This window comes from Salvelinus sp. IW2-2015, unplaced genomic scaffold (genome assembly GCF_002910315.2).
Source record: "Salvelinus sp. IW2-2015 unplaced genomic scaffold, ASM291031v2 Un_scaffold4816, whole genome shotgun sequence".
NCBI lineage: Eukaryota > Metazoa > Chordata > Actinopteri > Salmoniformes > Salmonidae > Salvelinus > Salvelinus sp. IW2-2015.
The window spans coordinates 591-26,915 of record NW_019946085.1 but is presented as its reverse complement, the minus strand read 5'-3'; the positions used below and the strand labels follow the sequence as shown (position 1 = coordinate 26,915).

General features: G+C 45.6%; 1 protein-coding gene across 4 annotated transcripts; it reads right to left on the bottom strand.

Moving 5' to 3' along the window:
* Positions 1–224: 224 nt before the first annotated feature.
* Positions 225–23,488, bottom strand: trak1a (trafficking protein, kinesin binding 1a). 4 transcript variants are annotated; one of them, XM_024144149.2, is made up of 16 exons: positions 23,090–23,488; positions 22,748–22,864; positions 22,333–22,433; positions 19,018–19,126; positions 18,397–18,475; positions 17,918–18,048; positions 17,569–17,643; positions 16,932–17,069; positions 16,350–16,385; positions 13,814–13,890; positions 13,481–13,714; positions 12,282–12,589; positions 10,417–10,869; positions 8,480–8,582; positions 7,916–8,015; positions 2,845–2,935 (listed from the first exon to the last, which is right to left on the bottom strand). In XM_024144149.2, the coding sequence occupies exons 1-15, from the start codon at positions 23,138–23,140 to the stop codon at positions 7,940–7,942; spliced, it is 2,088 nt and encodes a 695-aa protein (XP_023999917.1). In that variant the 5' UTR covers positions 23,141–23,488; the 3' UTR covers positions 2,845–2,935; positions 7,916–7,939. The 4 variants fall into 4 exon arrangements, with proteins under 4 accessions (XP_023999915.1, XP_023999916.1, XP_023999917.1 ...); XM_024144150.2 differs by having other exon boundaries at positions 2,847–2,935; positions 7,920–8,015; XM_024144147.2 differs by lacking the exon at positions 7,916–8,015 and having other exon boundaries at positions 225–2,935.
* Positions 23,489–26,325: the final 2,837 nt, after the last annotated feature.

Below are 26,325 nucleotides of genomic sequence, written 5' to 3'. Positions count from 1 at the left end.
GAACACGTGTTGTAGCTCGGTCCATGTTGTCCTCATAAAGCTGTGTGGGCACCAGTATGGTGAAACACCATGAACCAACTGTTGTCAAGTACATTTCTTCACAAACGGTTCATTATCATGAGGACTTTTGATGATTAGTGCTCCGACATGTTATTATTTTGTCTTTAGTGAACTCCAACCAACAATACATGGACGGATAAATAAAAGACATGATAGCAAGCAGGTCATATCAATTGTTTTATTGATAATAGCCTTTTTTGCAAATTGGTGCTCTTGAAATTCCAGAACACAAAACCCTTGTTTTTATTTTTATACCAGTGTTCTGACCACTTCATTGCCTGAACAACATTTTTGTCCCTTATATATATTTTCTAGTTTATTAAAAAATAGTTAACATGGCTAAATTCATTGCATACATACCATTTACAATGTACAAGTAGTATAATAATAATTCCCTTTGTGGTTGAAATGCAGTAAAACCATCCTTTAAATCAACAGACACATATGGACAGAATATTTTCTGCTCTTAATCAATACATTCAAAGGATATTCAAGTTACACACAATGTCAGCAAGGACGAATCTCTACTTTTGTCAGAGGTTAATGATAAATAATAGGTGTTTCTTCTTTATTTCAACACATGTACTGCATCTATCCAAGATGTAATGAGAGCTCATCTTCTCTGCAGTTCAAGTGAAAACTCCTACGAGGAGGATATCCTCAGAACACCAGGCAGTTGTCTGCTCATACCAGGGTGGAACCAGACAGATCAGCCCAACAACAAGGGAACTATGTAAAGTATGAGGCACTAGGACGTTTTCCCTCCATCTCTCCGTTCCACAACTTAATTTACAGTACAGTGGCTTTAGTTTAAAGCTAACAGTTCAGTCACCAAAGCTTGTTACCAGAAAGATGAAAGGCAGAAGAAAAATCTAACTTGTATAATGTTTCTCTCATAAAAGTCAACGGCGTCCCTCCCAGAGAACTCTCCTACACACTTTTTGTATTGGGAGACAGCAGTTAGTGGGCTCTGGTTGAAATGTCCTGTATATCTGATTATCACCGTAACCAAATGACTCCAGCCTTTCTTAGACTATCTAGGCCTATAGGTAAATCTTTCAACAACTTTATACACACACACACAAGTTCACATACTCACACTGCACACAAATGTCTAGAAATCATGTTGGTCTGTTACAATGTATCCAAGTTCAAACCATAGCCTATTCATTCACGGCAAACATCCATGCATCCCTCTTAGCTTCAAGTGTGGCTCCTTCCCACTCTATTTGGATAAACTCTGAGGTGAATAACATGTGTTGTTGCCCAGTATTGTGCTAGCTAGTAGTATGAACTGTACCTCCAACACTTCATTTCCTCAATAAAGGTCTTAGTTATGTGCATATTGTCATGGATGTCACAGAACACCCTTAAATACCACTTAAGGTGCGTTCGTTGGTACTGCTTGCCACTCATTGGCTAATTAACAGGAAGAGACCGTGTTTTCTCTCTACATGTATACGTTTAGACCTGGGAATAAAATAAATAGATTTTTAATATGAGTTTACCTGGGCTTGGAAGCGCTCCGTTTCCTAAACAGATAACAGGTGCTACAGTACATGTTCTTCAGCCTACCGATCTGCAGGGCCAATCAACAATAAAACAATAACACATCATGGTACTATTTACTGAAGGTTGTAAGCAGAGAGAAAAGCTGGACAGAGAAAGAGAGGACAGGAGAGGAGAGAGAGACAGAATAGAGAAAGAGAGGACAGGAGAGGAGAGAGACAGAATAGAGAAAGAGAGGACAGGAGAGGAGAGAGAGAGACAGGAGAGGAGAGAGAGAGACAGGAGAGGAGAGAGACAGAATAAAGAAAGAGAGAGACAGAATAGAGAAAGAGGACAGGAGAGGAGAGAGAGACAGAATAGAGAAAGAAAGATAAAGGAAGACAAAATAATTAGCATTGATACAAAATGCACTGTAAAAAGAAAGGGCATCTCTTTCAGGCACAGAGTTGATTTGTCACAGACCGGGGACTCATACAGCAGCTATATATACATCCAACTCATCTGACAGGTGACAGACAGAAGAGAAAAGTCAACATTCCTTCACCCATCATTGAGACTAGTCTGTCTGAGGAGCTTGGAGGAAGAAGCCAGGAGCATGTCTGTGGGGCTGTGGGGCCCCGGGCCCTTCATAGCCATGCCGGCCCCTACCATGGCCGGGTAGCTGCGGTTACGGCGGATGCCTGCGTTCAGAGCGGGGCCGAGGCCCCCTATGGGACTGGTCACCACAGAAGGGCAGAAGTGGGAAGGGCGGTGGAGGCCGCTGAGGGGCCCCAGCATGGTGGGCCCCGTGGACCCTGATAAAGAGGGACCGGCCCCAGCCACGCTGAAGCGCTTCAGCTTGTCCACCAGCTTCAGATTGTGGACGCTGACGTCAGTCTGACAATCGCTGTCTGCTGACTCACTGCTCTGGGCCTCTGCCCTCACCTCCTTCAGGATGGAGCTGGCCGGCTTCGACGCCAGGAAGTTGTCATAGGGCGGGGCGCTGGGACTGAGTTCGAAGGGGCCCACGGGGCTGCTGGGTTTGGCACAGAGGGAGCGGTGGGTTGGGGAGTTGGGCGGCGTGGAGGGTAAGGTGTCGGGGGGCCGCGGCGGTAGAAGCGACGGTACCCCTCCAGTGGTGATAGAGGTGCTACAGTCTGCTCGGTCCCAGCTCTGAGGGTTGTAGACTGCTGCAGAGATGCCTCGCTCCTGGAGGAGCCGCACCAGACCTCCACTAGTGCTCATGGTCTTGGTGGAGTCTCTCAGGTTGGTGAAGGACTCGGCTGCCAGGCTGAGGCGGCGCGGGGTGCAAGGGGTTGAGCAGGGGGTAGATCTGACGCTGCTGCTGCTGGTCATGACGCAGGAGGCAGTAGGGCCAGACATAAGGCTGAAAGAGGGAGGTGGAGAGGGACACACACAGACAGTCACACATACATACTGCTATACAGTCAGCCATACTGCTATACAGTCAGCTATAAAGGCAGATATACTGTTAAATAGTCAGCTATATTGATATACAGGCAGCTATATTGATATACAGCCAGCAATACAGTCAGCTATACAGTCAGCTATACTGCTATACAGCCAGCAATACAGTCAGCTATACAGTCAGCTATACTGCTATACAGTCAGCTATACTGCTATACAGTCAGCTATACAGTCAGCTATACTACTACACAGTCAGCTATACTGCTATACAGTCAGCTATACAGTCAGCTACACAAGCAGCTATACAGTCAGCTACACAGGCAGCTATACCAGTCAGCTACACAGTCACAGCAGTATACTGCTACACAGTCAGCTATACTCTATACCAGTCAGCTATACTGCTATACAGTCAGCTATACTGCTATACAGTCAGCTATATACTATACAGTCAGCTATAACTACTATACAGTCAGCTATACCAGTCAGCTACACAGTCAGCTACACAGTCAGCTTTACAGTCAGCTACACTACTACACAGTCAGCTATACTACTACACAGTCAGCTATACAGTCAGCTACACAGTCAGCTATACTGCTACACATCAGCTATACTGCCACACAGTCAGCTATACAGTCAGCTATACAGTCAGCTACACAGTCAGCTATACTGCCCCACAGTCAGCTATACAGTCAGTATACTGCTATACAGTCAGCTGTACAGTCAGCCATACGCTATACAGTCAGCCATACGGCTATACAGTCAGCCATACGGCTATACAGTCAGCCATACGGCTATACAGTCAGCCATACGTATACAGTCAGCCATACGGCTATACAGTCAGCCATACGGCTATACAGTCAGCCATACGGCTATACAGTCAGCCACACAGCAGCTATACTGTTATACAGTCAGCCATACTGCTATGTACAGTCAGCCATACGGCTATGCAGTCAGCCCTACAGCTATGCAGTCAGCCATACAGCTATGCAGTCAGCCATACCGTTATGCAGTCAGCTATACCGTTATGCAGTCAGCTATACAGTCAGCCATACAGTCAGCCATACTGCTATACAGTCAGCTATACAGTCAGCTATACAGTCAGCTATACTGCTATACAGTCAGCCATACGGCTATATCAGTCAGCCATACGCTAACAGTCAGCCATACAGTCCCATACAGTCAGCTATACTGCTATACAATCACCATACGGCTATACAGTCAGCCATATGGCTATACAGTCAGCATACCGTTATACAGTCCGCCATACTGCTATACAGTCGCCATACTGCTATACAGTCAGCTATACTGCTTTACAGTCAGCCATACGGCTATACAGTCCGCCATACTGCTATACAGTCCGCCACAGGGTCAGCTATACAGCTATACAGTCAGCTATACTACTTTACAGTCAGCTATACTGCTATACAGTCAGCTGTACAGTCAGCCATACGGCTATACAGTCACCATACGGCTATACAGTCAGCCATACGCGCTATACAGTCAGCCATACCGCTATACAGTCAGCCATACTGCTGTACAGTCAGCTGAACAGTAGCTATACTACTATACAGTACGCCACACAGTCAGCTATACTGCTATACTGTAGCTATACTGCTTACTGTCAGGATACAGCTATACATCAGCTATACAGTATACAGTCAGCTATACAGCTATACAGTCACATACAGCTATACAGTCAGCTATACAGCTAACATCAGCTATACAGCTATACAGTCAGCTATACAGCTATACAGTCAGCTATACAGCTATACAGTCAGCATACAGCTATACAGTCAGCTATACAGCTATTACAGTCACTATACAGCAACTGTCAGATATACAGCTATATTGTCAGCTATACAGCTATACTGTCAGCATATACAGCTATACTGTCAGCTATACAGCTATACTGTCACTATACAGCTAACTGTCAGCTATACAGCTATACTGTCAGCCATGCTGCATACAGTCAGCTATACTGTTATACAGTCAGCTATAACGCTTACAGTCAGCTATACGCTTAGTCAGCTATACTGTTATTACAGTCAGCTATAAAGCTTTACAGTCAGCTATACTATGTTATACAGTCAGCTATAAAGCTTTACAGTCAGCTATACTGTTATACAGTCAGCTATAAAGCTTTACAGTCAGCTATACTGTTATACAGTCAGCTATAAAGCTTTACAGTCAGCTATACAGCTATACTGTCAGCTGAACAGTCAGCTATACAGTCCGCCACACAGTCAGCTATACTGCTATTACTGTCAGCTATACAGTCAGCTATAAAGCTTTACAGTCAGCTATACTGCTATACAGTCCGCCACACAGTCAGCTATACTGCTATACTGTCAGCTATAAAGCTTTACAGTCAGCTATACAGCTATACTGTCAGCCATACGGCTATGCAGTCAGCTATGCTCCTCAGCTATGACAGACACAGCCAGTCAGCTAGACTGATGATTCAAGCTTTAATATTACTGGCTATTGGTCCTGAGATCATATCCACATGACAATATTTTATAAGAGTCAACACAGATGGATTCAAATATAATCAATAAATCCTTCTAGAGGCTAGACAACTCAATAGATCCTTCTGGAGCCTAGACCCCTCAATAAATCCTTCTAGAGCCTAGACCACTCAATAAATCCTTCTAGAGCCTAGACCCCTCAATAGATCCTTCTGTAACCTAGACCACTCAATAAATCCTTCTGTAACCTAGACCACTCAAAAATCCTTCTAGAGCCTAACCCCTCAATAGATCCTTCTGTAACCTAGACCACTCAATAAATCCTTCTGGAGCCTAGACAACACAATAGATCCTTCTGTAACCTAGACCACTCAATAAATCCTTCTGGACCTAGACAACACAATAATCCTTCTGTAACCTAGACCACTCAATAAATCCTTCTGGAGCCTAGACAACACAATAGATCCTTCTGTAACCTAGACACTCAATAGATCCTTCTGGAGCCTAGACCACTCATAGTCCTTCTGTAACCTAGACCACTCAATAGATCCTTCTGTAACCTAGACCACTCAATAGATCCTTCTGTAACCTAGACCACTCAATAGATCCTTCTAGAGCCTAGACCACTCAATAAATCCTTCTAGAGCCTAGACCACTCAATAGATCCTTCTGGAGCCTAGACAAATCAATAAATCCTTCTGGAGCCTAGACAAATCAATAAATCCTTCTGGAGCCTAGACGACTCAATAAATCCTTCTGGAGCCTAGACAAATCAATAAATCCTTCTAGAGCCTAGACCACTCAATAAATCCTTCTAGAGCCTAGACCACTCAATAGATCCTTCTGGAGCCTGACCACTCAATAGACATTCTGGAGCCTAGACAAAATCAATAAATCCTTCTGGAGCCTAGACCACTCAATAAATCCTTCTAGAGCCTAGACCACTCAATAGATCCTTCTGGAGGCCTAGACCACTCAATAGATCCTTCTGGAGCCTAGAAAATCAATAAATCCTTCTGGAGCCTAGACCACTCAATAAATCCTTCTAGAGCCTAGACCACTCAATAGATCCTTCTGGAGCCTAGGACCACTCCAATAGGATCCTTCTGGAGCCTAGACAAATCAATAAATCCTTCTGGAGCCTAGACCACTCAATAGATCCTTCTGGAGCCTAGACAAATCAATAAATCCTTCTGGAGCCTAGACGACTCAATAAATCCTTCTGGAGCCTAGACAACACAATAGATCCTTCTACAAGGATTTATTGAGCTATACAATAGCTATTCAATAGGTTGATTTTAGTCTGATCATCAATGTTAGTTTCCTTTTTTAGCACACACACTGATGCAGACCCCTCACTAGCTTTAAGCACCAGCTGTCAGAGCAGCTCACAGATTACTGCACCTGTACATAGCCCATCTATAATTTAGCCCAAACAACTACCTCTTCCCCTACTGTATTTATTTATTTTTCTCCTTTGCACCCCATTATTTCTATCTCTACTTTGCACATTCTTCCACTGCAAATCTACCATTCCAGTGTTTTACTTGCTATATTGTATTTACTTCGCCACCATGGCCTTTTTTTTGCCTTTCACCTCATTTGCTCACATTGTATATAGACTTATTTTTCTACTGTATTATTGACTGTATGTTTTGTTTATTCCATGTGTAACTCTGTGTTGTTGTATGTGTCAAACTGCTTTGCTTTATCTTGGCCAGGTCGCAATTGTAAATGAGAACTTGTTCTCAACTTGCCTACCTGGTTAAATAAAGGTGAAATAAAATAAAATAAGACTAGTACAATATAATGGAGCTTCCTGGTACAAGGTAAATGTACTAACCAATCACTGCCCGTATCAATATCAGATCAAATAGAAAACAATATTAACATCAACATCTCACTGACTATTTCATTCAGAAACCAACAGACAAGTCAATGGGACACTTTGACAAGGTAATCTGGATGTTTACTCAAACACATGCTATTTCAACCCCAGATAACATTTCCTGGAAAACCCCCAAAGGAAATTTACTCATCAATTAGTATCAGAGACGCAGTGCTAACACACCGGTAATTATACAAACCAGTGTTATGAACACTGATCCAAACATAGTTCTGTAAGCAATGAACAACCACAAGCTTAGCATCAATCATCAGACCACAATCAAGTTGTATTGTATGAATCACTGCCAGGGGCCATCATTACATTATGGACGACATTTTGATCTGATCGTCATTGATTAGAGAGTCTCAGCCCGTTTGGGCGGAGCTGTTCTAGATTTGTTTGATTGACAGTTGACAGGAGGGGGGTTAGAGGGTTTAGAGACCAAAGGAAGCAGAATAGTTAGAAGGGGACAGTGAGGCAGGCTTTGTTATTCCCCGGAACAACCCCAAAACTACGGAGTCAGACCCCAAATCCCCTACAACGAGGCCACGCTACTAGTCATGTGACATGCGACAGGTCTCACCCACGTGGCGGGAGGGGGCGTGGCTCAGTGGGCCTGCTGTTCTAAATCAGCCTTCAGAACAACATGATAGAGAGCGGCTTCCTCTTCCTCATCACATGACCTGGAGGGGATGGGGGCAATTCAATACAATTCAATCATCTTTATTCAGGAGGGGCAATTATAGCTGTCAGACAGTGGGTATGTGTTAAACACACTATGGCTCAGCCAGGGCAAAGGAAAACGTACTTGTGAACGAATCATGACTAACTTAGTTTTTACATCAACATTAATTAATATTATTATTCTATGTCAGTATTTCCTTCAGCAATATGGGCTTATTATGATCCTCTCTGTATTATCATTCTCAGCCCAATGCTGAAAGCCAAGGAGGTTTCCACCGTCTGCAGTGATAGCGGTTCAGACAGACACTGCCACCTAGTGGCTACAAGGGTACACTGCAGTGTCAGCATCTCAAATGGCACTCTATTCCCTATATGCTGTAGTGCACTGCTTTGGACCAGGTCCCACAGTGTATAGGGAAGCCATTTGGGACTCCACCAGTGTGGGGTAAGAGGGTTATCTAACCTGGGGGTGACTCTGGTCAGCTCGTCTGAGGGGTGCATGATCCGACAGGTGGTGAAGGTATAGGTGGAGCTGGTGTTGGACATGCATTTACCAGGGTAGTGGGCTGTAGACAGGAAGAGAGGGAGAGAGGGAGAGAGGGAGGAAGGGTAGAGGGTTAGTACTGGGCAGAGATACCAACATTCTTTTAAACACAAAACTTAAAATCAAACACTCAAAGACAGAGTGGATGGTTTAAAGCTGCATCAGTTGCAAAGATGAAACCGCTGTATTTTTGCCTGAAGAAGCCATTTTAAACCACTGAAAACAATTAGAAAGGCAGATAAAGGAATGACAATGATTTCAGCAGATTCCTAATATCCCAGGCATGAATTAGTGTTCCACTCTAACATAGGGATTCTCCATAGGGAACACAATGCAGGTTGAACTAAAAACACTGCAGAGAAGTGGTGTGTTGACTGTTTGGAGCTGTGTGTGGACTCTGCAGTGTTGACTGTTTGGAGCTGTGTGTGGACTCTGCAGTGTTGACTGTTTGGAGCTGTGTGTGTGGACTCTGCAGTGTTGACTGTTTTGGAGCCGTGTGTGGACTCTGCAGTGTTGACTGTTGGAGCTGTGTGTGGACTCTGCAGTGTTGACTGTTTGGAGCTGTGTGTGGACTCTGCAGTGTTGACTGTTTGGAGCTGTGTGTGGACTCTTCAGTGTTGTGACGTTTGGAGCTGTGTGTTGGACCTGCAGTGTTGACTGTTTGGAGCCGTGTGTGGACTCTGCAGTGTTGACTGTTTGGAGCTGTGTGTGGACTCTGCAGTGTTGACTGTTTGGAGCCGTGTGTGGACTCTGCAGTGTTGACTGTTTGGAGCTGTGTGTGGACTCTGCAGCTCAATGTCAAAGGCAGGAGATGAGGTGACATTCACACCCCTCCATAATAATTCCTAGGAAACAGGGTCATGGACTGAACATGTTTCCCAAATGGTCCCCTACTCACTATATAGTATACTACTTTTGACCAGAGCACTATGGGCCATGGTTAAAATAGTGCATTGTATAGGGAATAGGGGGCCATTTGGGATGCCAGTAGTGTCATGTGAGTTACTGGACAGCTGTGAGAGCATGATGCTGTTAACAGATCACGTCATCTGATACCACGAAAACCAAACCACAGAGACCTGGACACTGGCCATAGGTTGCACATATTCAATCTGGAGTGTGTGTGTGTGTGTGTATGTGTGTGTGTGTGTAATACGTATATACTACATCACTACATAGGTTTACACTAACAAAGGACATCTCTAATAATGGGCTTTTTGAGTCTTCTTCATGCCTTTGAGATGAAGAATGTTGTGATGGAAGACAAGAACAATATCCCGACTTTCTCAGGAGAGACAACATGATTTGACACAAATGACTCAAGTGGACGGAAGTGGTGATCAGAACTGGATGATTCAAATGAATCTGAATTTGTAAGGAAGGATCTTGAGATTTTAGGAACAGTGTGAATGTGTGAGAGGTGAAGATTAAACATAATACTGAAATAAATTCAACTCAATATACTCAAAAGGGGCATGACAGTAGCACACGTCTGGATGAGGTGGGTGTGTCTGGACGAGGTGGGTGTGTCTGGACACGTCTGGATGAGGTGGGTGTGTCTGGACGAGGTGGGTGTGTCTGGACATGTCTGAATGAGGTGGGTGTGTCTGGACACGTCTGGATGAGGTGGGTGTGTCTGGACGAGGTGGGGGTGTCTGGACGAGGTGGGTGTGTCTGGACACGTCTGGATGAGGTGGGTGTGTCTGGAGATGTGTGCATGAGCGTGGAGGGATCGGGGACCGACGGGCAGGCGAGGAGGGGATGGCTATGGCCAATGAATGCCCCAATATCCTGAGGTAGAAGGGAGGGTTAGGGACGTCCGGTGCCTGTGTGACCCATTTAGGAGGCTCCCTCACCGGACACCCCGTCAGCGGCTGCAGCCTGATCCTGGTTCTCCTGGTTCTCTCTGTCTGGAGGTGCGGGGGACGACAGTGATGTGCTGCCTGGGCCTAATGTCTCGCCCTCTTCCCTGGCTTCTCCATCACCCCCAACCCCTCCCTCTGGAAGGTTGTTGTTGATGCCTCTGCCGCTGCAGGAGGAGGAGCAGGAGGAGGACCGGGTACGGAGGCCCTGCCGGCTGAGGATGGAGATGCCACTACAGACGGGGGTAGAGCCTGAGGCAGAGAGGCTGTGGACAGACTCCTCCACGACCTCAAAGTCCTCCTCCTCAAAGTCAGTGAACAGGTACATGTGCTCCAGGTCTAGTTCCAGAGGACGGAAGCCCTTAGTGACCACACCAGGCCGCGTGTCCAGGATCCCACCCAGGTTGGGCTGGGCCAGCTGCTGCCACTGGTGCAGGGTGGCTGAGCCTGGGAGGGAGAATGTCAAACGTTAGACACACATAAACTATTACAGTGTAATGATAATGTAATACATGTTAGTGTATATTATTATAGTGTAATGATAATGTAATACATGTTAGTGTATATTATTATAGTGTAATGATAATGTAATAACAGTGTAATAATGTAATGAACTCACAAGGTAAAGTGTTGATTCATTGTGCATGCTAATGGTGTTGTCACCAGGTGGCACTAGAGACCCAGATTAGATACCCTACTAGATGTTTCCTACTACTGTATAACCTGACAGTGACTTACGTTCCAAATGCCACCCTACATCCCTATATAGAGTGCACTACTTTTGACCAGGGCCCTCTGATCTCTGGTGATTTTTCAATCAACCATTTAATCTGACAAAAAAAAAAGCTTAAAAACATGTTGAAAACAACATTTGGAAAATAAATATATTTAGCATTTTAGCGTGGGAAAATAAATACTCTATGTAAGAAAAATGTAGATAAAAATGTGAAGAACTTATTTCATTTGGTTAAATGTGTGCTTCATACCTGATCTATAACTGCATCTATCGACTCAAACTAACACAGTATCCAAGTTGTATTTCAAACAGTTGCATTCAGGTTCTTTCAGGAGATAACACAAATATATATCAAATCTCTTCTGACAGCTTTTTGAGGATGCCTGATATGTTTGGAGATGATTTGACATTAGAATAACAGGCTGTACAGCTGTTTAATGTCATCCCTCCTTGATAAAACATAGAGGCACAGGCCCTCAACGATGCTGTGGAAAAGACCAGCAACAGGTCTGGGTTTGCTTCGCATGATGATAACTAAACTAGGTTCAACTAATGTGTTTGGCAGGGCTAGTGGTGGTGGGCTGGTCTAAGTCGAACTCTAAGTCTAAGTCTAAAGGCTCAGACACACCAATAACGTTTTCTAACTTGGCACCTCTGAACGTAATTTACAAACCGATTTTATTATGTAGAATCCCTTAAAGATTTTATTATGTAGAATCCCTTAAAGATTTTATTATGTAGAATCCCTTAAAGATTTTATTATGTATCCTTAAAGATTTGTATTATGTATTATTATGTAGAATCCCTTAAAGATTTTATTATGTAGAATCCCTTAAAGATTTTATTATGTAGAATCCCTTAAAGATTTGTGGCAGTCAGACGTCGACAGCGGGTGGTCCCTAAAACACGGCGCGCTGAACGATCGGCAGACGTAAGCTAGATCCACATTCGGTGTGATGTGTGTGAGCCTCAACTCTAACTGTAGATGTGGAACAAGCAGCGGGGGCTGGGTGAGTCAGAAGTAGAAGGAGTACTGTGTGGAGAGGCTGCACTCATCATGGTGAATTAACTCCCACAGTGTGTCAACCAGCAGCAGGGTGAGAGGTCGTGGGGAAGGAGTCACCTTCCAGTGGCTTGACGATCTGCAGCTTCTCCGGCAGGTAGGAGCGGGAGCAAAAGGAGTACCCAGACCAGATGGAAGAGGGGTGGGTTCCTCCCAGGGACATGATGCTCTCTGTGGGGGTCATACTGCCGTTGTACACCTCTCCCTTCTCCACCAGCCCCTGGAGCTTCCGATCCCTCTCCTCCTCGAAGAAGCGCCGCTCGCTCAGGTAGTTGTCCCGCCGCAGGGAGAGACGTCGCAGGGCTGCTTCCAGATCCTGAGAGCCCGGCGTTCCAGGGGTCCCTGGTTTCTTGTTGGAGTCATCCTCACTGGGGAAAGAGAGAGAAAATAGAGCAGAAGACAACATGAGTCTTGGCCATCAACCTACAATAGCTGAGGACAGGAGAAACTGTGTACATGGTCTTTATTTATTCAATTTAGTCCTATTCAACGCTACAAGTCTAACAAAAGGTCCTATAACTGGTTTGCTGTACTCAATGAAAGACACTGATCCTGTACATAACAACGTGAATAGCAACCAGACTGGCTGATGACATCACCAAAACAACAAAAAGAGTCAACTGTTATTTGTGGTTGGCATTCCGAATAACAAAAATCCCCAATGGTCATTTGACGTTAACACAAGACGTTTTGACTTCCCTAGCATTATGTGCAGAGTCACAACATAATCAGTTGTTACAGGAGAAAGTTACATGACAAACTACTGTTTGGCTTTATTGTACGGTGGTTGCTATGGGAACTAGTAAAGACAAACTTCTTCCTTTCCCTCTTGGTTTACCCAGCAAAGCCATGGATATTTCTGTCAGTGGTGTTGTTGTAGAGCCAGCAAAGTGCTTAGTAACCCTAACCCTGATCTATTCAAATTACAATGATAGCAGATATGCATTCAGGAAACCATGGGAACCGTCTTGTTTAACACTCTGTTTACACTCTGATAGACTTTACTGGATAACTACATGGATGGGACGACCTCTGACCTGTTGTTCCAGCCAGAACTTTACTAGATCAAGAAGACAGAGAGGAATAGGAGAGAGAGAGAGGAAATACTTCACGTTCAACAAGAGAGGAGAGAGAGAGTTCACATGCAGAGAGAAAGTGAGTTCACATGCAGAGAGAGAGAGCGAGAGAGAGATATTTCATATTCAAAGTGAAAGAGAGCCAGCCAGCGAGTAGTCATGGCTCAGTCCCAGTCCCAGCACCTGTGGTCAGGCGTCTCCAGTATGAAGCTGTTGGTGTGGTTGTCTATGAGGATGCTCCCCATATCCCCTCCGTACAGGCTGGAGCGGGGCGTGGACATGCAGCTGGAGCGGCCAGAGTTCAGACAGGACGACCGGTTGGAGCCGGGGATGTTCATGGGAGACGGGGCCAGAGAGGAGCGCTGACGCATCAGGTTAAGGTTTTTCACAGTCTCAAACACACGCTTGGGGTGCAACCTACACACACACATGGACACACACGGACACGATATCAGCGTAGCTCTAAAATGGGGTTAGATGTACTTCAGTAGATATTGGTATTGAATAAGGGCCTACTTCTGCTCTTCCACTTCCGGGTCATCCATAGCCAGCCCCTTCCTCATGGTGCCCTCAATCTCAGCAGCTAGAGAGTCCTGGGACGACAGACAAACAATAATCATCAGGATTATTACTGTCTATGTGACTAGTCCCTGAAGTCCCAGACCTAGGGACTGTGATTAATAAACATTATCTTGGAACTTTGAAAAGGGGGGTGTCCTCTTCAGACAGACAACTCCCCCAACAAATCGCAAGGCAGACATGCCAGAATGTAACGATTCAAAACCAAAGTTGGCAGGCAAAACCTTAGCAGTAGTTTAAGTGAAGGTAGTTGATGCAAACTAACCACTCACGTAATGCACTCATTAAAAATAACCTCTGATCAACCATTTCTAGCTACTTTTTTGTGTCTGGGAGATGTTTAAGCTAGGACAACACGCTAGGACAACACGCTAGGAAAACACGCTAGAAAAACACGCTAGGACAACACGCTAGGACAACACGCTGATAAGGCAGTGACGTAAAAAAGCCGGATGTCCCAACTCTGCTCTTCTCTCTATGCCAAACTGACGTTGTAAACGTCCAGCCGTGTTAAGCTGGAACATTGGTGTATTCTAGAGCAGGGCTCTCCAATCCTGTTCCTGGAGAGACACCCTCCTGTAGGTTATCACTCCAACTCTGTTCCTGGAGAGACACCCTCCTGTAGGTTACCCCTCCTTAGGTTATCACTCCAACCCTGTTTTCTGGAGACACACCCTCCGTAGGTTATCACTCCAACCCTGTTTCTGGAATTACCCTCCTGTAGTTATCACTCCACCCTTTCCTGAATTACCCTCCTGTAGTTATCACTCCAACCCTGTTCCTGGAGAACACCCTCCTGTAGGTTATCACTCCAACCCTGTTTCTGTAATTACCCTCCTGTAGGTTATCACTCCAACCCTTTCCTGGAATTACCCTCCTGTAGGTTATCATCCAACCCTGTTCCTGGAGACACCCTCCTGTAGGTTATCACTCCAACCCTGTTCCTGGAATACCCTCCTGTAGGTTAATCACTCCAAACCCTGTTCCTGAAATACCCTCCTGTAGGTTATCACTCCAAACCCTGTTCCTGGAGAGACACCCTCCTGTAGGTTATCACTCCAACCCTGTTCCTGGAGAGACACCCTCCTGTAGGTTATCACTCCAACCCTGTTCCTGGAATTACCCTCCTGTAGGTTATCACTCCAAACCCTGTTCCTGGAATTACCCTCCTGTAGGTTATCACTCCAACCCTGTTCCTGGAGACACCCTCCTGTAGGTTATCACTCCAACCCTGTTCCTAAATACCCTCCTGTAGGTTATCACTCCAACCCTGTTCCTGGAAATACCTCCTGTAGTTATCACTCCAACCCTGTTCCTGGAATTACCCTCCTGTAGGTTATCACTCCAACCCTGTTCCTGAGAATACCCTCCTGTAGGTTATCACTCCAACCCTGTTTCTGTAATTACCCTCCTGTAGGTTATCACTCCAACCCTGTTCCTGGAGACACCCTCCTGTAGGTTATCACTCCAACCCTGTTCCTGGAGAGACACCCTCCTGTAGGTTATCACTCCAACCCTGTTCCTGAGAGACACCCTCCTGTAGGTTATCACTCCAACCCTGTTCCTGGAGAGACACCCTCCTGTAGGTTATCACTCCAACCCTGTTCCTGGAGAGACACCCTCCTGTAGGTTATCACTCCAACCCTGTTCCTGGAGTACCCTCCTGTAGGTTATCACTCCAACCCTGTTCCTGGAGAGACACCCTCCTGTAGGTTATCACGCCAACCCTGTTCCTAGAGAGCAGCCCTCCTGTAGGTTATCACGCCAACCCTGTTCCTGGAGATCTACCCTCCTGTAGGTTGTCAATCCAACTCTAATCTATCACACCTGATTCTAATAATTAGCTGGTTGATAACCTGATTCAGGTTAGTTACGACTGGGGTTGGAGTGAAAACCTACAGGAGGGTATCTCTCCAGGAACAGGGTTGGCGTGATAACCTACAGGAGGGTAGCTCTCCAGGAACAGGGTTGGCGTGATAACCTACAGGAGGGTAGCTCTCCAGGAACAGGGTTGGAGACCCATGTTCTAGAGAGACTATGTGACTGAATTGGGTTAATTTGTTAGAGAATCTTCTGGGCCCCAAAAAACAGCCAATCGATTCGGAACAAACAAAACAAGACAGGATTCATCACACGGACATAACTGGGTTACTATGGGAACTAACCCCAGCCTGTTAATCCTACTGTAAACACCTCAAAACATGACTTCTCTCTACAGGGTCAATACCAGCCATCTCCTTCTCCGCACAGACCACATTCACTACAGCTAGATGCTAACACCGATAAGGTGTCTACCTCTCTCTGTGACTGTCTTTACGTTACAATTACATCACAGTTCTGGGGCTGGGGAGTTACGACGTGGCCAGGGCTGGGCCTAGGGCCAGGGCATTAGGGTTACCTCCCTGCTCCTCACTGGTGGTGAGTGGCAACACATCAAGCAGTCAGAGATGCAATAGACAAGTTCTCCACTCACCCCCTCGGCATAAACAATGCTGTTAACATCTGACACCTGAGAAATGGGGTTGAAAACAAAACCTGATGAAAGGAAATCCATTTCACCTCTATACCAGTTATAGCCCTCTCTCCCTTCCGCTCTCCTTCAATCTTTTCTTCCCTCCTCTCTCTTGCTCCCTCCCTCCTCTCTCTTGCTCCCTCCCTCCCTCCCGCTCCCTCCCTCCCATGCTCCCTCCCTCCCTCCTCCGCCATGCTCCCTCCCTCCTCTCTCATGCTCCCTCCCTCCCTCCTCTCTCATGCTCCCTCCCTCCTCCCTCCCTCCTCCCTCCTCTCTCATGCTCCCTCCCTTCCCTCCTCTCTCATGCTCCCTCCCTCCCTCCTCTCTCATGCTCCCTCCCTCCCTCCTCTCTCATGCTCCCTTCCCTCCCCCTCCTCTCTCATGCTCCCTCCCTCTCTCCTCTCTCATGCTCCCTCCCTCCTCTCTCTTTCTCTCTTTTGCTCCCTCCCTCCCTCTAGTCTGTCCATAGGGAACAGGAAGTGTTGAGGTGTACTGAGGGGCAGTGTTTTATTAGTCTGACCCCTGTGTATGTGTGTGTCTCACCATAGGGAACAGGCCCAGGGAGTGGAAGCGTCGGGGTGTACTGAGAGGCAGTGATTTATTCCGGAGGTTCTTCAGCTCTTCCTGGGCCTCATGGAGCATCTCCATACACTCTGCATACTTATCCTCCAACTCCCTCAGCTAGAGGAGGGGAGAGAGAGAGAAGAGGAGAGAGAGAAGAGGAGAGAGAAGAGGAGAGAGAAAAGAAAGAGCGAGAGAAGAGGAGCAAGAGATGAGGAAATGATCAGAAAACTGGACAATATCACAATTCTATCATTCTAGATAATGACAGTGATAATCATATGCTGTTGAAACATCAGTGGGACATCAAACACTATTCTATTTAAATATGGTTAGAGATTGTATTGTACTGAATTATATAACCCAACTTCCACTAGACTCATTCCACGGAGGGCCGAGTGTCTGTATGTTTTCACTCCTCCCTTGTACTTGATTGATGAATTAAGGTTGTCTAGGTCTTAATTGAAAGGAAACACCAAAAGCCAGCAGACACTAGGCCCTCCCTGGAATGAGTTTGACACCACTGCAATAATGGAAAACATCCCTAGCGTGGTAATTGGGTCTCGTTAGGCAGTGCTTCTTGTCCTGTTGGTAATTGATTAATGAGGCCTTACTGTACCTCAGCAGTGAGCTGGCGCTGGGCATCTTTGGCAGCTCCTAGATGCTGGATGAGCTCTTGGTTTTCCACTGCATACTGCGGAACAGACATGACTGTTAGTCCCTGAGGGCTATAAGCTCACACACATCATCATAGACACACTGATAACAGCTAGAAGACTAGTTGTGTTCCAGGTGGGCGTCTTGCAGCTGTGCCTTTCTGTCTATATTATGAATATGGTTCTACTTCTCCAGGCGTTGTGATATCACAACAATCTGCACAGCGGGACTGTAAGAAAGGCCACCTGGAACGTGTCCATTGGCCTGGACTGTGGCAGGCAGTCTGGGTCATTACTGGCCTGGCCACTCACAGACTTGGACTTCTTCTGCAGGTCTACGATCTGGGACAGGAGGTGTGTGATCTCCTCCTGCTGGCGAGAGGCGTCGTCCGTCTTCCTCGCCAGCTCCTCCGCCAGGGTGGACATCTGGTGGTTGGCATCTCCTAGTGGGCACACGGGACGCGGCGAAATAAATGACATGAGCAATGAGTATCCACCATGAATCAGTGTTGTCGACCTCTCCTAGACCTCCTCCATAGCAACACTTAAATGTAGCTCCAGTGATACATGATGTTAACTGCCTAGCTAGATGTTAGCAATATCTCCACCTAGTTCTCTCCATATGGCTTTCACACATCCAGTCCTATCAGATGTGTGAAGGGGAGTGAACAAGGGCAGAGGGAACATCCTTATTGGAATGAAACACAGCCCTGTTTTGCTTTCTCTCGGGGAGCCCAGGGGACAGGGGAGGTGAGACGTGAGCCGTGTGTGTGTTTGTGTGTGTTACTCACTCAGCTCTTTGACGACGTCGTTGACCAGCTGCTGCTCCTTCTCCTCGTACTCCTCTGTCTCCGTCTCCAGGTGACTGGCCTGGTGGGGGATGACAGGATGCAGCCACGCATCATCATCATCATCATCACACAGCAGGAGAGCTGGGTGTAAAGTATTGGCAGCAGTACTTATTCCAGTCCTATTACCACTGGTACCTCTGGTTTACTATGAAAATACTCTACTGAATCTTTCTGGTAAGCATCTGAAGTTATTCAATCAAATTAGCTCACTCTTGCTAACATTATGATATTTATTACAATGAACTCCCATGTGACCAGGTAATAAGCATTTCATTATGTTTTGTCGTTTTGTTAAATTCCATATTATTATCCGACTGTAACATAAAGTATTACCAAGTTGCCATCTCTTCACTGTCTAAGGTTTAGTCAATGTTTATCAATGTACAGTGTTCACTGAACTCTAAAATAAATCCCCAGACTGTGATCTAAACCCCAGGGTGCAGAGCCATGATCGGTCCTCAAAGCATTGACATTAATATCTGATGACCTCTCCCTCACAGTATGGTCAGCAGGACACCGCCACAGAACTACACACAGGGTTAGTTAGCTACATGACTTTACCTCTGATCTAAGAGAGATGTTCTCTGCCTCCAGGTCTTTGAGTTTCTTCTGCAGGGAGTCCAGGGGGAAGTAACTTGGCACCGACAGTGTGGAGTCATTGTGGCGGATGCTGTGTGGACGAGACACAGCGACCGTCGGTAAGTGACAAGAGACATAGGCTACTTCCCAAATGGCATCCTATTCCCTACGAAGTGAACTAATTTTGACCACCAGGGCACGTAGTTCAACATGTAGTACACTGTGTTTGACTAGAGCCCTATGGGCCCTATGGGTCCTGGTCAAAGGTAGTGGACAACATTGGGACTAGGTTGCCATTTGGGACAGAGCCCTACATTTGTAAAAACAGGGAATCATATCCACCAGGATAATTTTTTATTTATTTCACCTTTATTTAACCAGGTAGGTCAGTTGAGAACAAGTTCTCATTTACAACTGCGACCTGGCCAAGATAAAGCAAAGCAGTGCGACAAAAACAACACAGAGTTACACATGGAATAAACAAACGTACAGTCAATAACACAATAGAAAATCTGTATACAGTGTGTGCAAATGAAGTAAGGAGGTAAGGCAATAAATAGGCCATAGTGGCAAAGTAATTACAATTTAGCAATTAACACTTGACTGATAGATGTGCAAGTAGAAATACTGTTGTGCAAAAAAGCAGAAAAAATATATATAAAAAAATATGGGTAGGTAGTTGGTTGGATGGGCTATTTACAGATGATCTATTTACAGATGATCTATTTACAGATGATCTATTTACAGATGGGCTGTGTACAGCTGCAGCGATCTGTACGCTGCTCTGACAGGTGATGTTTGAAGTTAGAGAGGGAGATATATGTTTCCAACTTCAGTGATTTTTGCAATTCGTTCCAGTCATTGGCAGCAGAGAACTGGAAGGAATGGTGGCCAAAGTAGGGGTTGGCTTTGGGGATAACCAGTGAGATGTACCTGCTGGAGTGCTTGCTACGGGTGGGTGTTGCTATGGTGACCAGTGAGCTGAGGTAAGGCGGAGCTTTACCTAGCAAAGACTTATAGATGACCTGGAGCCAGTGGGTTTGGCGACGAACATGTAGCAAGGACCAGCCAACGAGAGTATACAGGTCGCAGTGGTGGGTAGTATATGGGGCTTGGTGACAAAACGGACGGCACTGTGATAGACAACATCCAATTTGCTGAGTAGAGTGTTGGAGGCTATTTTGTAAATGACATCGCCCAAGTCAAGGATCGGTAGAATAGTACGTTTTACGAGGGTATGTTTGGCAGCATGAGTGAAGGAGGCGATTCTAGATTTAACTTTGGATTGGAGATGCTTAATGTGAGTCTGGAAGGAGAGTTTACAGTCTAAACAGACACCTAGGTATTTGTAGTTGTCCACATATTCTAAGTCAGAACCGTCCAGAGTAGTGATGCTAGACGGGCGGGAGGGTGCGGGCAGCAATCGGTTGAAGAGCATGCATTTAGTTTTACTAGTGTTTAAGAGCAGTTGGAGGCCACAGAAGGAATGTTGTATGGCATTGAAGCTCGTTTGGAGGTTTGTTAACAGTGTCCAAAGAAGGGCCAGATGTATACAGAATGGTGTCGTCTGCGTAGAGGTGGATCAAAGAATCACCCGCAGTAAAAGCAACATCATTGATATATACAGAGAAAAGAGTCGGCCTGAGAATTGAACCCTGTGGCACCCCCATAGAGACTGCCAGAGGTCCGGACAACAGGCCCTCCGATTTGACACACTGAACTCTATCTAAGAAGTAGTTAGTGAACCAGACAAGGCAGTCATTAGAGAAACCAAGGCTGTTGAGTCTGCCGATAAGAATACGGAGATTGACAGAGTCGAAAGCCTTGGCCAGGTCGATGAAGACGGCTGCACAGTACTGTTTTTTATCGATGGTGGTTATGATATCGTTTAAGACGCTGAGCATGGCTGAGGTGCACCCGTGACCAGCTCTGAAACCAGATTGCACAGCGGAGAAGGTACTGTGGGATTTGAGATGGTCGGTGATCTGTTTGTTCACTTGGCTTTCGAAGACTTTAGAATGACTGGGCAGAGCTGGCAGAGGGGCTCAACACGATATACAGACCAGACTGGAACCATCTGCATTATTTAGACAACAAGGATAGATGGAACAGTCAATCAATGTTTTACCACCAGTGTAACAGGATGCCTGGTAGTGTCTGCCATTATGACACTAGTGGGAACGCCACGGTCTTGGTTTTCACCCAACCGCTCTGTGTTTGAGGCGTAAGAGAAACAGGTCAGTTTGTCTGTATTTCCCCCTGAGATAACACAACAAACCAACCCCAGCCTGCTGCCTCAGTCTGTCACACAGGGTCAAAGTACCTCTGTCTGAGAGAAGAGGGGGATTTTCTGGACAAACAAATCAAAGGCCTTTATTCATCTTAAAGAAAACAGCCTTGAAGCCATCCTTAAGCAGGAGCCACAAAACACAAGTACCTACCCGTTGGATGGACTTGTGGGACCAGTGAAATAAGAGCTTAAAGGCCCAGTGCAGTCAAAAACGAGATTTTCTGTGTTATATATACATTTCCGCACTATGAGGTTGGAATAATACTGTGAAGTTGGGAAAACGATGATAATGCCCTTTTAGTGTAAGAGCTGTTTGAGAAGACCGCATGAAATGTCAGCCTGTTTTGGTGGGTTGAAGTTCTACATTTGTTAATAGAACAATAGGAGAGTTCCAAACCTCTCTGCCAATAACAGCTAGTTTTAAGTCCCCCCTCCCCACTCAGACCACTCCCAGACAGTCCTAGCTAAATTCTTGCTTGAGAGAATGTTCTTTGCTAAGTAGTTTCTTTTCTTTTTGTTTCTTTTGACCATTTTAATTGAAAACAAACTCAATTGTTACCCAGATATGATTTGATATCGAAATAAAAACAGCTGGATTGGCCCTTTAAGTTGAAAGGTTATATCATTGTAAAAGGAGAGTAGAATTGGGAGGAACAAGAGCAGAGAGACCTTACAGTAAGGACTAACCCCCAGGACCACATACAGCAGTCACCTCCTCTAGCTAAATGTTCTCTGCTGAGTAACCTGAACAGACCATAGTGGCATAGTGGGGGTTTACTGACAACGGCAAAATGAAGGAGTTTTGCTTTAAGAGGGAAAAGTGGATGTGATGAGTGGAGGGGAACAGGTTCGGTTCCTGCCTTTAGCATAACAACAACCATAGGAGTTGGCTATAAACCACAAACAGTTCTCGGAACCAGGCTAATCTCACAGGCTATGACTTTCTATCACACCAGGTGAAGTGGGAGAGGAAGAGCGTAGGTCGGGATGACAGATAGCAGACTCACGGGGTACAGCTGGACGAATCTCCTTCACTCTCCTCTGCTGCACTAGTGTAGAACTGGAGAAGCTCATCTTTCATAGACAGATCATGGCGCAGCTGAGAAACCTGCAGAGGTAGAGAGATGAGAGAGGATGAGAGGGGGACAGGGGGGATGAGAAGGGAGAGAGATGAGAGAGGGAGAGAGGGGGACAGAGAGGATGAGAAGGGAGAGAGAAGACGGAGACAGAGGATGAGAAGGGAGAGGGGGACAGAGACGGTGAGAAGGGAGAGAGTTGAGGGAGAGAGGGGGACAGAGAGGGAGAGAGAGGAGAGAGAGAGGGAGAGAGAGGAGAGAGATAAAATATCAACATTATGTCACATCTTCTCCTGGTTCTGAGAGAGAAGAGCACACGTACACACAATACACACTCCACACACACCTCCTCTCGAATGTGCTCCACTTGCTCCTCCAGGAATTCATTTCTCTCACTGAGGGTTTTGTTCTTCTTCAGCAGTGACTGGCCGATGCGGGCGGCGAGCTCCAAGTCCCGTTCTTTCTGCAGGGGAGACAGAGGGGCTGGTTAGAGGGGCGGAGTATCATGCATCATGATCTAGGAATCAGGTCAAAGGGAAACAGTTGCTAATGTATGACAATGTTTGACTTGTTCTATGATGTGGTTAACTTGGCAGGGCAGAGAGATGTCTGAACGGCAGATTTGACTATCCAAACAGACAACATTGTAAATTGAATGTGCTCCAAGTGATAGACCAGGTTCTCTTACCTCTTCAAGCAGACGAGTAACAGCATCTATGTCACTGTATGTCTTAGTCATCTGGCCCACTCTTTCAGCACATAGAACTGTAGAGACAACAGAGAGGAGAAACACAGTTAACAACTGTAGAGAGACAACAGAGAGGAGAAACACAGTTAACAGCTGTAGAGAGACAACAGAGAGGAGAAACACAGTTAACAGCTGTAGAGAGACAACAGAGAGGACGAAACACAGTTAACAGCTATAGAGAGACAAGAGAGGAGAAACACAGTTAACAGCTGTAGAGACAACAGAGAGGAGAAACACAGTTAACAGCTGTAGAGAGAGAACAGAGAGGAGAAACACAGTTAACAGCTGTAGAGACAACAGAGAGGAGAAACACAGTTAACAGTTGTAGAGAGACAACAGAGAGGAAGAACACAGTTAACACTGTAGAGAGACAACAGAGAGGAGAAACACAGTTAACAGCTGTAGAGAGACAACAAGAGAGAGAAACACAGTTAACAGCTGTAGAGAGACAACAGAGAGGAGAAACACAGTTAACAGCTGTAGAAGACAACAAGAGGAGAAACACAGTAACAGCTGTAGAGAGACAACAGAGAGGAGAAACACAGTTAACAGCTATAGAGAGACAAGAGAGGAGAAACACAGTTAACAGCTGTAGAGACAACAGAGAGGAGAAACACAGTTAACAGCTGTAGAGAGACAACAGAATGGAGAAACACAGTTAACAGCTATAGAAGAACAAGAGAGGAGAAAACACAGTTAACAGCTGTAGAGACAACAGAGAGGGAGAAACACAGTTAACAGCTGTAGAGAGACAACGAGAGGAGAAACACAGTTAACAGCTGTAGAGAGAGAACAGAGAGGAGAAACACAGTTAACAGCTGTAGAGAGACAACAGAGAGGAGAAACACAGTTAACAGCTGTAGAGAGAGAACAGAGAGTAGAAACACAGTTAACAGCTGTAGAACAACAGAGAGGAGAAACACAGTTAACAGCTGTAGAGAGACAACAGAGAGGAGAAACACAGTTAACAGCTGTAGAGAGAGAACAGAGAGGAGAAACAGTTAACAGCTGGGTCATATCTGAGTGCAGTCATGTACTGTTTGTATGTACTGACTGCTAAACAGCTGGGGCAGGGCAGACAGACGGATATTTGAAATAGCTGAGTTATCAGAGGGCCACCTACTGTACACATCACACAGCCCTGCCTGATGACCTCAGAGACCTTTAGCACATTGTTGTTATCAGGTAGACTGACACACTGGCTCTGTCTCAATACTGTTTCCTTGATTCCTCGTTTCCTTGTGTCCTCTCAACCCTTCCTCACCTCATGGCATTCTCAAAACGCCAGAGGAAATCCAGGAAAGGATTCGAGGAGAGGAAACGTGTTTGTAATGTTTCCCTCTGAGGTTTAGAGAAATCGGAGAGATGACAGGAAAGGAGATGAGGGATCCAGGAAAGACTATTGAGACGGAGGAAGTGACAAGTAAGATGGTTTGGACTTTGACCTCACCTCAACCCCACCCCAGCTGATAACAGCACGTTGCCAAGCTGCAGTGTCATTCTCTGTTAATACAATGCTATTCCCAGCTGATGCACTACCACTGCCAAAACATGACTAAATATAGCACTCAACCCTGAGCCTATTTCTACCCCCTTTTTCACCCCCAATTTCGATCTTGTCTCATCGTTACAACTCCCCAAAGGGCTCGGGGGGCAAAGGTCAAGTCATGTGTCCTTCAAAATATGACCCGCCAAACCGAGCTTCTTAACAGCCTCCCGCGTAGCCCAGAAGCCAACCGCACCAATGTATCGGAGGAAACACCGTTCGACTGACGACCGTAGTCAGTCTGGCCCGCCACAAGGAGTCGCTAGAGCGCGATGAGCCAAGTAAAGCCCCCCCGCCAAATCCTCCCCTAACCCGGACAACGCTGAGCCAATTTGAGCCAATTGCGCGCTGCGGTTGTGATACAGCCTGGGATCGAACCCGGGTCTGTAGTGATGCCTCTAGTACCACATTGCAGTGACTTAGATTGCTTCGCCACTCGGGAGGCCTAAACTGTTTTAATAATATATATATATATATATATATATATATATATAATATTATATATATATATATAATATATATTATATATATATATATATATATATATATATATATACACATATACACACCACACACCACACAGCCCTTTATATATAATAAATAAAAACATTTAATCCATTTTAGACAACCTGTAACATAACAAAAATATATATAAAAGAAAAGCTATACTGGCTTATTAAAATTGTTGAACTTCAACTGTCATCTAAAGGCATATTCTAATTAGAAACCTGGAACTCACTCCTGGCCCTTTCCACTTCTCTCTCAATCTCTCCATCCACAGTTTGTTATCTACTAATGAGCACGTCATAGCAGTTCCCAAGACGCCAGAGGCAACACAAAGGTAGGAACAACAGAGTCCAACTTCAATGTGGTTACTCCTAACTAACCTTGTGGATGTTGACAAAAGGAGACTTGTTTCTCAGACAGCTCCTGTGTGTTCTTTCTTTGGGGTAAAGGGATACTTTGGATTTGACAATGAGGCTATTTATCTCAGCTAGGTGTCTGTAGGGCAGCAAACACAAGGCTGGTAGGGTACAGGCCAGGCCTGTATAGTTCTAATTGTTGTACTCTCAGATAGGTGTCTGTAGGGCAGCAAACACAGGCTGGTAGGGATAGGCCAGGCCTGGGTATAGTTTAATTGTTGTACCTCAGATAGGGTCGGTAGGGCAGCAAACAGGCTGGTGGTATAGGCCAGGCCTGGTATAGTTCTAATGTTGTACTCTCAGATAGGTGTCTGTAGGGCAGCAAACACAGGCTGGTAGGGTATAGGCCAGGCCTGGTATAGTTCTAATTGTTGTACTCTCAGGATAGGTGTCTGTAGGGCAGGCAAACACAGGCTGGTAGGGATAGGCCAGGCCTGGTATAGTTCTAATTGTTGTACTCTCAGATAGGTGTCTGTAGTGCAGCAAACACAGGCTTGAACTCCAATGGTGGAAACAAATGTAATGGAGAGTTAGAGCAAAGTACAATTTACATACATGTGCAGGCATCACAGTGAGCAGTCATGACAGTGAATGACCTGTACGGTATGAGGGTTGTTGGCTGATGAAAACAACTTCATGTAGAGTTATTTACTCTGTGACAGGAGCATTTAAACTGAAAGGCAGACAAGTTACATTACAGAAACACA